The 14315-nt window shown below is 43.9% G+C and overlaps 1 protein-coding gene across 2 annotated transcripts; it reads left to right on the forward strand.

Annotated features, from left to right (window-relative positions):
- The first annotated feature begins 2196 nt into the window (after positions 1-2196).
- Positions 2197-13896, forward strand: OPALIN (oligodendrocytic myelin paranodal and inner loop protein). 2 transcript variants are annotated; one of them, XM_072805870.1, is made up of 6 exons: positions 2197-2626; positions 5090-5125; positions 8974-9009; positions 9837-9956; positions 11300-11356; positions 13349-13896. In XM_072805870.1, exons 1-6 carry the CDS (start codon positions 2624-2626, stop codon positions 13523-13525), a joined length of 429 nt encoding a protein of 142 aa, XP_072661971.1. In that variant the 5' UTR covers positions 2197-2623; the 3' UTR covers positions 13526-13896. The 2 variants fall into 2 exon arrangements, with proteins under 2 accessions (XP_072661971.1, XP_072661972.1); XM_072805871.1 differs by lacking the exon at positions 2197-2626 and adding an exon at positions 4158-4457.
- The last annotated feature ends 419 nt before the right edge of the window (positions 13897-14315 follow it).

Below are 14315 nucleotides of genomic sequence, written 5' to 3' on the forward strand. Positions count from 1 at the left end.
GGACCACTTATTTCACCCATTCCCTCTTCTTTGAGTGATGGTGCCATGTTCCATTTGCAGAACACCCATGCTCCAATCGTGGTCACCTGGGGCACATGACCCGAGCCAGACTGATTAGCTCCTCTTCCTGGAATTGAAATCTTGATCAAGGGGCAAAAGGGCTGAGATTTTCCCCAGGGAGGATATCCTGAGAAGATGGTGGAAGAGTCTCTGCCACTGAAGCCTCAGTAGCAACCTCGTTCTGCCTTCCCAGAAGGCCTCGTCCTGCCTTTCCTAGCCCTCTCTTCTTTCTGTGAGATCTCCTATACAAAGCCAATCGAGTCTCTCTCCTCCTTCTTAAATTAATTACAGTCCATTTTCACGCCTGTGACCAGAGAACCACAATGGGCCCAGACACTTGGCCAGTGCACCACTGACTAGAGGTCTTAGCCATTCTCCTAAAGGGATACCCTGTCAGTTGGAGGGAGGGGTGGTGGTCAGTGGATGTATAGCAGAGTCAAAAAGGACCTCACCGGCCTTACCCATCATAGACAGCCTTATCCAGAGGGAGCGGGGGCCATGAACTAGAGTCCCTTGGTCCAGCTCTCTGGTCCAGGTATGAGTCTGTGCCCACCAAGAAAAGTTAGAGGCACAAGTTGTACCACTTGTACTGATTTCACTAGTCTAGTCACTGTAAACCTGATCAACCCCATTTGATAGAGACTGAGGCTAGAAGACGTTACTTTACTTGCCTAAGACCACTCAGCTTCCATGATTGCAGCTAAGGCGTTACACACAGGCCTGTCTGAACTTAGCTGTCTCTGTGACGTCCAGACACTAGGACATCAGTGTAGGCATCGGCATCGCTGTGGAGTTTTGGGAACTGGAAGCCCCATGAAGCACAGGCCGTATAGGTCTCGCTCAAGACAGTACCCTAGTGCCTGGATCCCTGGGCCCCAAATCCATTTTTCCAGTGTCACCTGCCCAAACACACGGTGCCACCGTGCCCTCTGTGAGCAAGCCCCAAACCCAGGAGTCAGCTTCCCTGTGCACATTTTACTCCACTGTCAAAACTCACTGCCTCAACCTCCACAGTAAGTCACATGCCCATCCACTACTCTCCATTTCCACTGTTCCCCATCCCAGGGCAGCCACCACCTTTGCTCTGCCAGCCAGGCTCTGGGCTGACACCCTTCCCTTGTGATCCAGGCTTCACGGGGAAGCCAGGTGATCTTTGTCAACAACAATTAGCTCCTGCTCTGCTCCTGCTTTAACTCACTCTGCCTTTTGTTGTTGTTAAGACATTTTTAAGTTAATTAATAATTATTTTCCAGTGCATTAACACTGGCATTAACATATGGCATTATATTAGTCTGAGGAGTAGGATATAGCCATTCAACAATTCTGTACATGACTCAGTGGTAATGGTCATCACAGTAAGTGTCCTCCTAATCCCCTCACTGTTTCACCCATCCCCCTCTTCCCCTCTGGTGACCACCAGTTTATGTTGCTTCAGGAACATGGACCTCCTTCCAGTCTGTGTCTGCTTCAGCCCTGGAGCTTTGCATATGCTGTTCCCTCTGCCTGGGACCTCTTCTCTTTCACACACATCTGAAGTGTCATCTCTCAGGGACATTCAAAGCAACTGTTTCCCAGTCACTCCAATCACTCCTTTTGCTCCTCTCCTAGTGGGTCTCACTTATTCTGATTGGGGTCCATTGGCCCTCGTTGGAACATACACTCCCCAAGAGTCGGGGTCTCATTTGTCTTCATCACCAAGGCCCAGAACCATGCCCAGAAAAACACCTGACATATAGAAAGTGTCAGAGAGATTTGTTGAATCATGATGAGTGCATTCATATAAGTCATCAGATTTATTGGTCATAATTCTGTTGTTTGTTGGCATGGGACTCCAGCTCCCTCACTGTTTCAAAGAAGCAAATTCCTAACAAAGACCTCATAAAAAACATAAAGCATCCATGTCTGTGTCTTCCTCCAACTCTAGGAGGATCTCCTCTCAAAATGTGAGAACAGAAAGGGGGGTGAGGCCAAATCCCCACTAGGAAGCTCATTGACCAGGGAATGTGTTCCCTAGGGCAGCTACAGCCCTGCCTCAAACACAGAGCAGGCTCCAACAGCCATCACTAGGCATCCTCTGTGTTGATGCTGTTGGTGTGCTGCCCCCCACAGCTGCTGGGACAGCGGTCACCAGGGAAGCTTGCAGAGGGGGAGGGTGCGGCCAGCCTCTGCCTGTGGATCCCATTGTTTCTAAAGTGCTGCTCACCACAGAAACCACTACGTTCTCTAGCCAGCTATGGGTTCTTTGCTGAAATGGAGATGTAGCTGAGGAAGGAGCCTGGAAAGCAAGGAGGGAAAAAACCCCCAAAGAGGATGGGTGATCCAGGCCATCCATAGTGGCTGTGAAGCAGGACACCATCTCCCTGAAGGATGGGCAGATGACCTGGCTACTCCCCTGACCATAAATGGCTTGGCCAGAGCTCTCATGGAGCCGCCCCTTGCCCTGTCACGCTTGCTCTCCCAGCTGGATGCTCCTACAAATGTTGAGACACAAGCCAACAACTCCAGCAAGAAAGGAGTTCGCTGAGGGTGGTGTTTGGTGAAGGTTCTTGGGAGGCTGTCAGAAATGGTGAGTAGGCTAGCATCTTTTCTTACCCTACCCTTCTGTTATCGCTATAAAAAATAACTCCCAGGCGTTTAAAGCTCACATCTCCTAATATGAATATGACTGTACCCTCAGTATTATGATTTCAAGGAGCTTGGTTTTCTTTTTTTTATTATTTTCCTATGTGCAAAATACTAATCATTAAAAACAATTCTCATCTACTATTTGCCGATCTCATCTTTTATTTTAACATTAAAGTTTTGTTTTTAAAACTCCACATACAACAAGGGTACAAAGTAGATGTTTCAGCTAAATTCACTTCCCAGTCGAAGCAGTGGGTGTGATGCACCTTTATCCTCATTTGCTCGGTCCACCTTCCATTACGCCATCAGCCACGTAGATACTCACAAGTTACATCGGAACTTTCCAATTTTCTTACTGACTTGTGACACATAATTGGGTGCGACTCAATCAAATGAAGTTTGCTAAGTTAAACGAGGCTACTGGGGTTCCTTTATTAAATAGATTATGAAAAGGAGTTGAATTCTGGCTTTGGAGTTAGGAAGATCTGTGATCTAACCAGACCCGGACCACTTACCAGCAACCTGTCTTGCTGAGTCCCCACACCCGCGATGTAGGGATGTTCCTTTTACAGGGAGGTTATGCATGCGGTGTCTGACACACAGTGTCCCCTTAATAACAGTGAGTAACTACCTGTCTCTCCCTCCTCCCCTCACAAATGGCAAGTTTGTAATAAAGGACACTTGGCCGCTGAGATCTTAATGTGCCATCAGAACTGTTATGTAGATATTGCATGGTGCTTAGACCAGCAATAAGTGTATTGTAACAAATTCCAGTACTTGGAATGTTGCTAATCTATGCATGCAACTCCATCCAATAAGAACTTCCCAAGTGGTTTCCTTATGCCTTGCTCAGAGCTGACCAAGCCACGAGGAGCATGACATGGTGTGACTCCCCCACCACATACTCCCCCACACACCTGGAATATTTTACAGTTCGGAGGGGGCTATCACAGATGTTATTCCCTTTGGGCTTCTTCTGTGAGATGGGCAGGGTGAGTTAACATTATCCCTATTTTAAGCCCGGGAAAATAGATTTGCTGAGAGGAAATGGAGACCAGAGACTTAGAGTCACTTTTCCAAGGCCACACAGTTACTAAGTGACTGAGTCTGGACTGGTAATCTAGATCAGGTGACTGCAAGCCCAGTGTTGCCCCACCCCACGCAGCTGCCTCTCTAAAGGACACTGCCGCAGATTCTCCCCACCCAAACTGATGTGATGTTTTTCTCTCCATGAGAGCACTGTAGCGTATTTCTACAAAATAGGAATGTCTTTCTGAAATCGGCCAAAATCTTCGTCATCCAGATATTGGTAAACAGCACATGCAATGGCCCACTTGTTGCTGCCCCCCCTCTTCTGCTGTCCCCCCAAAGGAAGCTTTGTCTTGGGCCTGCTGACATCAGTACTCAGTATTCACTGATGAGATAAGGCTCTGGGCAGATGTGTTCAATACAGTGGCCACCAAGTGTCCTTGCAGCATTTGTGGGCTTGGTTGATATTAGCAGGATGGGCAGCGGTTAGGTCCCTGGAGCAAGCAGACACAGGCCTAAGGTGGCCCAGATAGTCCTCTTGCTCTAACATTGTCCTAGAAGGTGTCTATCTTGGTCTCAGTAAAGAGCAGCCTGGAAAGATTGGCATGGGCAAGCCCAAACTGCAGTGACAGAAGATGAGCACAGGGAGCAGGGAGGAGCCACAGCAGGATTGGGCAGGCTAACGATTTGGTGCCCCATGGAGCTCACGATCTTTCAATATTGCCTCCATATTTGGGGGAGAGGTGAGGCGGGGTGCTGATTGAGGGGAGGGTGCAGAGGGTTACTTTCTCTTCTCTTGTCCCGAGCAGCTCTGCTCCAGCCTGGCAACTGTGCCTTACACTCAGCGCCCACAGAAGCCTTGTCCTTCTCAGGCTCTCTCTCCTGGGGAGGGGGTTAGGAGCAGGTGTTCTTGCTGGAGCATGCCCCTCGTGGGTCTTACTTCCTACCCCAAGCAGAAAGTACCCAGAGCTTCTAACTCCCACAATTCCCTTCCTAAAAGGAGTTCTGGGGAAAAACAACTTTCAGCCCTTTGCTGAATTTCTAATACTCTTTGCTGCCCGTGGGTTGGGACCCCCACCAGGCAATCACTGGCTGGCCCCTTTATCTGGCCCTGGCTGGGGATCTGGGTGGGGATGGGGGTTGGGGTGGGGGAGAGAGGCAAGACTGACTTAATATGGGGAAGGACTCAAGACCCTAGCCTCCTCTGCTCCTTCCCTCTTTGGGGGCCAAGATTGGAAGCAGAGGTTGGGGGCTGACTGAGCCTGTGGAATCAGTGAATTTCCCTGTGACCCCCGTGGGTACATGTCAGTCGGTAGAGGGGTCAGGAGCCTGACTGATCATTCCCAGAGTGCTTATGTTTGCTTCTCCCCTCCAGGGTTTCTCACTGAACTTCACACTGCCAGCCAACACGGTAAGTTCTGCAGGCTCAGTCTCCAGGCAGGTGCATGCTTGCCTAGGGGTGAGGAGGGGCAGGAGGAGCGCCCACCTTCACGTGGGCCTCATGCTGAGGGATGAATTGCTGGTTTTATTTTTTTTAAGATTTTTTTATTTGTTTATTTGACAGAGAAAGCACAAGTAGGTAGAGTGGCAGGCAGAGGGAGAGGGAGAAGCAGGCTCGTGTTGAGCAGGGAGCCCAGTGTGGGGCTCGATCCCAAGACCCAGGGCCATGACCTGAGCCGAAGGTAGCCCCTCAACCACTGAGCCACCCAGATGCCCCGAATTGCATTTTCAAAGGCACTTCTGAATAGTTGGGGGGAAGGGGCTGAGACAAATTTTTTCAATTATAAAAGCTATAAATAAACATTTTGAAAGTAAACTAGAGAAAAAAGATCAACACACCTAAATTCTGATCAGCAAAAAACATTGGTGTCTCTTCTTCTAGTCCTGTTTGACTTTGCATACATTTTGACATTTGTTCTCTGTGCCATTATGTTCTTACTCTACATATTATTTAATATAGATTTTATGATAAATATTTTCTATCAGCCTTTACAACTATAACTGGGGGATGTTACATGATATTCATTTAAGTGAATTATTTCTTTAATTGATTAGCCACAATTAGGAATAATTTTGTAATAAAAAGCTAAATCCTTGTCTGCATTTAAGAGGATTTCTTTACTCTATGTTCTAGAAGGGGTGTTGTTGGGTGTTGAAGTTTATGGCTCTAGACTACGGTGTTTAGTTACAAGTCAGATGGAGCTTGTAGTTGCTGACGGCATGTAGTTCCAGTCCACAGCTGATCTGTCTTCTGCTCTCTGTCTTCTGTGCATAGCGATAACATAGCCAGGGGAGTTTTCTGCCCAGATGTGGTGTTATGATTGAGCCAGACATTTTCCTGGCCCAGTTTCTTAGTGGGTTTGGCTCTGCCAAATTTTTCTGATAAGTTACATTGTTGTTCAAAGAGAATAAATTGAATTTACCTGATTTGGAGGATGTATACACCAGTGTTCATTTTTACTGGAACATGGGGGCATCATCCTGGAGAGCACCGAAAGGGGCAACCTGGACTCATTGCTGCCTTCTGGCGCCCACTCCTGGCCACCCTGGATCTCTGTCCCTCGACTCCCCTGGCACCCACTCTGCCATCCCACAAGGGCCCTGCCTTTGGAATCACCCTGTCCTGCTCTCTCTGCTCTCTGCTTCAGCCTCTGACTGTTGTCCTCATACAAATTCCCCTATCCCTCTCTGTACCTGTCAAGACCTTCTCATATGGTTCCTGCTTAACTGAGCAGGTCTGTAGAGATCCCAGTTTCTGTCTTATCCTGGTTTTTGGCCTATCCTATGAGGGTAACTCACAAGAAGGCATTGCTCAGGGCTGTGGAGGTGAGGGGGGGTGAGAGGGAAACTCTTCATGATGCTAGTCATCACTTTGTGTAATGCCTCCTTTATTAATAGCCCATTTCTCTGGGCACTGTCCCTTCCTCCCTTTGAATCTATGTAAGGCAACCAACCATCCCAGTTTGTCTGGGACTGCCTGGTCTTAGCATTCATGTCCTATATCCTGGGCAAGTACCCTATCTGGCAGTTACATTTGACTGCATAACCCTTCCGTTTTGGGGGCACCTGAGCAGCCTGCTCTTGATTTCAGCTTTGGTCGTAATCTCAGGGTCCTGACATTGCACCCTGGGTCAGGCTTCACACTCAGCGGGGACCTTGCTTCAGGATTCTCTCTCTCCCTCTGCCCCTCCCCCTGCTCTCTCTCTCTCTATCTAAAATAAATAAATGAAACTTAGAAAAATAAATAAATAACCCTTCCCTTTGGTGCTCCTGAATGACCAGAGATGCCAGTGCCCTGGGAAATAAGGGAGAGGTGAATACCTGGCCCATCAGAGCCTGTCTGCAGGGGGTTTGGAACAGGGGAGCATGTGTAAGTCGGTTTCTGTTGAGCCATACTGAACCATCAAGTACAAAAACCGGGTTGGGGTGCTACATTTGGTCTTGGAACGCAATGTAGCTAGCACATGGTTAAGAACATAGACCCTGGATCTACCACTGAGGGCACTTACCACTTAGGGCTGTGTGACCTCACACACGTTGCTTCACTTCTCTGTGCTTCTCTCTTCTCTGTAAAATGGGGGTCATTATTGTTTTTCTTCACTAGCTGTTGCGAAGAACAAATGAGCCAATACAGGGAAAGTACTTGAAGAGCCTGGTACTTAGTAAGTTCTCTGTAATTGTTAGCTGATACAGTTAGCAGGGCAGAAACATCCATCTGGAGAGAGAAAGAAGGGCAAATGGGCAGAGAAGAGCACGCGTGAAAGGTTACGATGCTCAGGAGAGATAGAGAGGTCCCAAGAGGTACGGCTCCAATCCCTGGAGAACCCAGATTCCCTCTGGACTTGGGCTCCCCATGGCACCCTGCAGCTTTACAGTTAGCTCCTCTTCTTCCTTCCTTCCTTCTTTCCTTCTTTCCTTTCTTTCTTTCTTTCTTTCTTTCTTTCTTTCTTTCTTTCTTTCTTTCTTTCTTTCTTTTTCTTTTCTTTCTCTTTCTTTCTTTTCTTTTTTCTTGCCAAAGCCAGCCCAAGTGAACTCTACAGACAAGAATGTTTTACCTGAAACAATATCCACTCTTCCCACTACCCTGAGGAATAGAACACTTTAGGCAGATGGCAGCCCTGAAGTGCCCCGGGCGGGGGGGGGGGGGGGCAGTGTGTGTGTGTGTGTGTGTGTGTGTGTGTGTGTATTTAGGCAACAGTGTAATCAGTTAAGTACAAATCCCTCCTCTGATGGGCGTTCTTTGGGAAAGAGACCTAGGCTTAGAATTCAAACACCCAAGTTTATGTTAGATTTATAGTTACCCCTGGAACCTAGGAAAAGACCCATAAGTTGTCTAAGATGTATTCCACTTTTTCTAAGATAGAGACAACAAGTAAAAGCCCAGGCCCTGGGCACTCCAATGTGCTCCCTGAGGTTGAGAAGATTAAGTAAATAATAGGTCTGACCAGAACTTTGCCAAGTTTAGGGGAAACATGGAAGCGTATACTTCTGATGCTCACTGGATCCTCATAACAACCCTAGAAGTAGGGACTAACATCCTGATTTTACAGACGAAGTGGTGCGGTCCCTTCCTTTGCTTGAGTTGAGAAATTACCATTTTGTTCCAGGCAAATGTGAGCCAGGGACCCCTGCTCTTAACCCCACCTACTGTAGCTTACACCAGCTAGTGGTGAATGTAGAACTTTGTCCCTTGAGATTTAGTGATCTATGGAAGACTCTCACCTGAAATATCTCATAAATGGGTGAAATATGATTCCCTCTCCCTTGAGTGGAGATATGGACTGGACACATGTATTCATGGATATTCACAACTTCAGATACCCCCCGAAGCCACTTGCTTCATTGTGTATTTGAAAACAAGGAAGGCTCCCTTGAAGAAACTTGCTTCCACCAATTCTTATATTTGTTTTCTTCCTAGCAACGTGGACAAGTGGCCCAAAGGATGCTGGAAAGGGTGTAGGGACTAGGGACAGATGAAAGCCTTTCTGAATTGTAAAGTGTTTTACGGTAAATCCAGAGGCGGAGTAACAAAGACAACATTTGAATTTCTGAATTCTCTCTTTATAGCCAGATTTCATTCCTTCTTACTGGAAAGCAATCGAGTAAGGTTCTATTTGGCAGTTGTCATCTGTTCTCAAAAGAAACTTGAGCAAAAGAGTGAGCTTTAGTCATTATAGCTTAACCTTTGATGGGCTCTCTTGTATAATGTGCACTGTGTAGATTTGGGCTTTTTAAGATGTATGTTCTTTTTCCACACAGACTTCCTCCCCAGCTGCTACAGGTGGGAAAGAAGCAGTAAGTATATCACTACATTATGGAACCTTGGGTTGGTTACTTATAAAATGGGAATAATAATGCTCCAGCCATTTCCTACTCATGTTTTGAGGATTAGAGTTCGATATGTGAACTGTTGCCAAGCATAGAATCTGGCTTAACAATTACTCTTCTGACCAATTTAGCCCCCAAAATGAGGGAGAGGGGCACCTGGGGGGCTCAACAGTTGAGGATCTGCCTTTGGCTTAGGGCATGATCCTGGGGTGGTTATAGAGATTCTGCAGATTATCTTTGATATTTCCATACAATATACAAACCTGAAAATTTAGGTGGAGACAAGTGTGGCTATTTCCACTCAGATCAAAACAAAATGGAAGTTTTAAAATTGATTGCTTAATGGATATAGTGTAAATAAATGTAAAGATCCGCATCAAAATGATGTGGGATATAACTTTTTACTTTTTGCCAAACTGGTTAAAATAGTATCTAATCTTTGCTTTGAATTATTTCTCAGCTTTTGCTATGTTGATGAGACATCTGTATTTTTTTTTTTTTTTTGACATCTGTATTTCTGTTCCTAGGAAGAGCCTGTTCATATCATTTGCCCATTTTCCTACTGGATTATCACTCTTCTCCCATTGATTTAAACTATGTAGATTAACTCCCAGGACATGAGTCATTTGTCATATATAAATTGCAAACATTTTTTTCCACAGTATCTTATTAACCTTTTGATTTTGTATATGACACTTAGAGGTTGTGCACGTTTTTGTTTTGTCTTATTTTTAATCAACTGAATTATTCCTTTATTCTTGGAAAACCTGACTCTGCCCTTCTCTGTGTGCCAGGACTGTGGGCCCTCTCTTGGATTAGCAGCAGGCATCCCGTCCCTGGTGGCCACAGCCCTGTTGGTGGCTTTACTATTTATGCTGATCCACCGAAGAAGAAGCAGCAATGAATCCACCGAGGTGATTAGCAGCTTCTTTGGGTTTGGCTGTATTGGCAGGAATCAGTATTTCAGTGAACTGGCCTTGGACTGAGAGTGTCAGGATTTGAATCTGTTTCCTGGGGAGACGATGGTGGACATCCTGCCCCTCAATTTCCATCTCAGACTCATCTCAGATGCCAGCAGAGCCAATCTATCACACATCCTTGATTTTAGGAAATCCGTGGCAACAAGGATAGTATTTGGGGTGGCAAAAAGTAGCAGTGGAGAGGGACATGTATTATCATGGCAAATGCGCATCTGTGGGTGTGTTTTCTAAAGTCAAGGAAAAAGGGCCTAAGCTTCATAAAGGAAGTGGAGACAATCTCAGGAAAGGTAGGAGACTAACAGGTACTGAGGTGTCTATGGTAGGGATACGCCCACAGGTATGTGGCTCTGTTTACCTTTGCACTTTTTCTACATCTGAACGCACATCAGTCACAAGGGAATCTGCCAACCCCACCCCTTCAAATGCTGGATTGCTCTGGAGACCATGCTCAGAATTCAAAGGCCACCCAGACAATGTCCAAGAAATTTCCATGGTTGTAATACAACTGTGTTGTGTGGACACTGGGCTCTAATTCCATCCTGTATTTATGAATGATCCTGGTTGTTCTCATATTGATAAGCACCAACGGGAGATAGACACAATAGGCTCTTACCCCGGCTCTGCCACTTTATGATTTATGTGATCCTAAGTAAGTGACTTCACATTTTCTGTGCCTTGGTTAGTTCTACTCCAAAATAGGAGTTATAAAAACTACCCTCCCTATTTTAGGAGGTAGGCAAAGTTCTGAGGATGGACTGAGATCATGGTTATAAAGATGTGTTGACAAGTTGTAAACTTTAAACATATTAAGGTGTATTGTGGTTGTTGGTAGTGTTATTTAAGTCATAGTTTCTTAACCTTCAGTGCACTTTAAAAATCATCTAGATTTTTATTACAAAAAATATCAATCACCAAAACGAATTTAGTTAGTATCTCTGGAAAATAGAGCTGTGGTGTGGAAAATTTTAAATATATACTAGAGAGTATAATGAATCCAATTATCGAAATGTGGCCAATCTTCCTTGATCTTTACTCCCACCCACTTCTCCCTGCTGTCAATCCTGGGCTATTTTTGAAGTAACATACAATGGTATTTCTCATTTATGGATTTTTTTGGGTAGTTATTATCTGTTTGCTTATTTTGTTTTGTTTTTAATGCTTTCTGATGATTCTTATGTGCATGCAGGTTTAAGAATCACTGATTTTAATCATGAGCATGGGCAAATGCTGTGACCTTTCATCTCTTCCTCCTTCCTTATTTATTTTTACCAACTTAGGAAAGTGAGAGGCCATGTGAAATTTCAGAAATCTATGACAATCCCAAGATTGCTGAGGTAAGAGCTCTGGGTTAAAATCACTGTATATCAAGGGAGCCCCTGGGTGGCTCAGTCAGTTAAGCCTCTGATTCTTGATTTTGGCTCAGGTCATGATCTCAAGGTGGTGAGATTGAACCCTGCATCAGGTTCTGAGCTCAGCAAGGAGTCTACTTGAGATTCTCTCTCTCTCTTTTTCTTTCTCTCTCTCTCTCTTCCTCCCCTTTGCTTCTCACCCCCTCTGTCTCTCTCAAATATTTTTTTTTGAAAATCACTATATATCATTGATACATGCAAGCTGAGGGTTTTTAAGCCTTCTGTGTATAGGAGAAGTACAGTGTGAACACCTGTGGAAAAGAGGCAACCCAATGAAGCTCAGGCATAAAGGAAGTTCTCACTATATTTTTATTGGCTGGATAGAAATTCAAGGTTGAATTAATATTAGAAAATCCATTTAACATTATTTAGTTCACTGAAAAATTAAAAGAGAAAAATTGTGTGACATCTCAATTAGGAGAAAGAGTCCAAAAAAATTGAAGGGCCATTTGTGATTTGAACTCTTAGCAAACCAAAAACAGAGTAGAAACCTGAAATAAGACATCTTTTTAAAAAAAGTTATAGCAAACATCATACCTAAAGGTAAAATATTAGTGAATTCTCTTTAAGATCAGAAACAAAACAAGAATGCTATATTGAATACAATACTATTCGATATTAAATGTAATTCAATATTGTGCTTTAGGTTCTAGTCAATGCAGTAGGATTAGAAAGAGAAGTAGAAATTAACTCTATAGGGGGAATCCTTTCACAATGTATATATATGTCAAATAATCACATCATACTCTTTAAACATCTTATAATTTTGTTTGTCAATTATACCTCAATAAAGACTAAAATGAGAAGAAAAAGAAGTGGAAATATAAGACTGGGAAAGAAGAAACAAAACTTCATTATTTGCAGATGTTATGATTATCTACATAGAAAAGCTAATTATCTACAGATAAAGTATTAAAATTGAGAGATTTTTAACAAATTTCCTAGATATAAAATCAATATACAAAAGTAAAAGACCTAAATAATGAGAGTTACATACCAAGCTCCAGGATAGGAAGTCTCAAGAGCATAAAGATGTCAAAAACACTCAAATCAATCTATATGATAAATGTAATTCCAATATAAATTCCAATAGATTTTTTTCCATGGAACCCAATAAGATGCTCCTAAAATCTATGTGGAAGAAGGTAGAAAAAAAAACCCTTAAAAAGTAGCAATGAACAGACAGAACAAATAGAAAACAAATAGGAAAATGATACATTGAAACCCAACCATATCAGGACTTTACTACACATAAGTGATCTAAATACCCCAATTAAAAGGCAGAGATATAAACATCAAATTTTTAAATCAGTGCCTATAAAAACAAGATCCAGCTATACACTGTCTGCAAAAACTCACGTTAAATATAGAGACACTAATAGATTAAAGATAAAAGGAATGAAAAAGAAATACCATACTAACATTTAAACAAAAGAGAGTTGAGTAGCAGAAAAGATCTGCCAAGGCGTTAAGCTTGGCAATTGTAGGCCTTTCCTCATTTGTTTTCTCTCAAGGATCGCATCCTTCCTTGCCTGATGTCCAGTGTCTTGAAAACTATTGTTTTATTTTTTATTTATTTTTTAAAAAAGATTTTATTTATTTATTCATGAGAGATACAGAGAGAGAGAGAGAGAGAGAGAGAGGGACATAGAGGGAGAAGCAGGCTCCATGCAGGGAGCCCGATGTGGGACTCGATCCCAGGTCTCCAGGATCACGTCCAGGGCCAAAGGCAGCGCTAAACCGCTGAGCCACCCGGGCTGCCCAAAAACTATGGTTTTAAATGTTTTGTGTTTTTTTTTTTTCTTTCTGACTATTGGTTGTTTTAGGTGGGAGGGTAAATCTGGTTGTTGTTGTTCCAGTTTGGCTAGAAGCAGGAGCCTTTGCTCTATTTTTGAAAAATCTGTTTGTTTTCTCAAGAATCCTAGGAGGTCACCCACACATGAGAAGAATCTGATGGGAGCAGAAGGAGCCCATGTATATGTGAAGACTGTAGCAGGAAGCGAGGAGCCCATGCATGACACTTACCGTCCTGCTGTCGAAATGGAGAGAAGGAGGGGATTGTGGTGGCTTATGCCCAGATTGAGCCTGGAATGATGCAGTTCAGTCAAGGAGCAGATCTGGAGCTGGAACAGAGCTTAAAATCCAGGGATTCGCGCTCAGAGCGAGAAGAGATGCCAAGCTGCTTCTTAACCAATCCAAATTTCATTTGCAGATCTGGAAAACTTTTGGGTTGATTTGTCTCTGTAGGTGACAGAGCTAAAGATTCATCCCAACATTCAGATCTTGTTGTTTAATAAGCAGTGAAGCACCAAGTGAGATCCAGAAGGAGCCCTTCGATCCTCTTCTTGACCTATGCTTTTCTTTATGATTTGGGGAAAGGGGCTTGATTTCTGCATGTCTTGTCTTTTTATCTTTTTCCACATCTCTTTTCTCAGAAAAAATAAAACAAAACAAACAAACAAAAACCCCATCACACCTGGTTTCCATGGGAAGGGTTGGCCAGAGCCAGCGTGGTGCAAGTTGGGATATAAATAAAACTTAAAGGGGATGTATGAGGGGAAGTAATTTCTTATTTCTGAACATCTCAAAGTAGAAATCATGGGGAGTCATGTGTTCCCTGAGCACTGGGATAGCACAGAGCTGGGTCATTCATTGTTCCCATGTGTGTCTGTGATCAGAGAGTATTTAAGGAAGACAATTCTAAAATAGACTGTGTGTGTGTGTCTGTGTGTATTGAGGGTAAATAGAGTGGCATGAAAGCAAAGGTAGTTCCAGGAGATTATTAGAAATGAGGGCTATACTCTTGATGAGTAGAGAGAAAGGCCTCCAATCTACTCTCTAGAAAGAGAGAGCAAGAGGACTGAGTGGATGAACACAGGACCAG

The sequence above is a fragment of the Canis lupus genome, chromosome 29 (genome assembly GCF_048164855.1).
Source record: "Canis lupus baileyi chromosome 29, mCanLup2.hap1, whole genome shotgun sequence".
Classification (NCBI taxonomy): domain Eukaryota; kingdom Metazoa; phylum Chordata; class Mammalia; order Carnivora; family Canidae; genus Canis; species Canis lupus.

Excerpts from the sequence above, each read along its gene's own strand:
- OPALIN (XM_072805870.1), top strand. Across the intron at positions 9,957-11,299 it reads GCAGCAATGAATCCACCGAG|GAAAGTGAGAGGCCATGTGA; the intron begins GTGATTAGCAGC and ends TTACCAACTTAG. Across the intron at positions 11,357-13,348 it reads ACAATCCCAAGATTGCTGAG|AATCCTAGGAGGTCACCCAC; the intron begins GTAAGAGCTCTG and ends TGTTTTCTCAAG.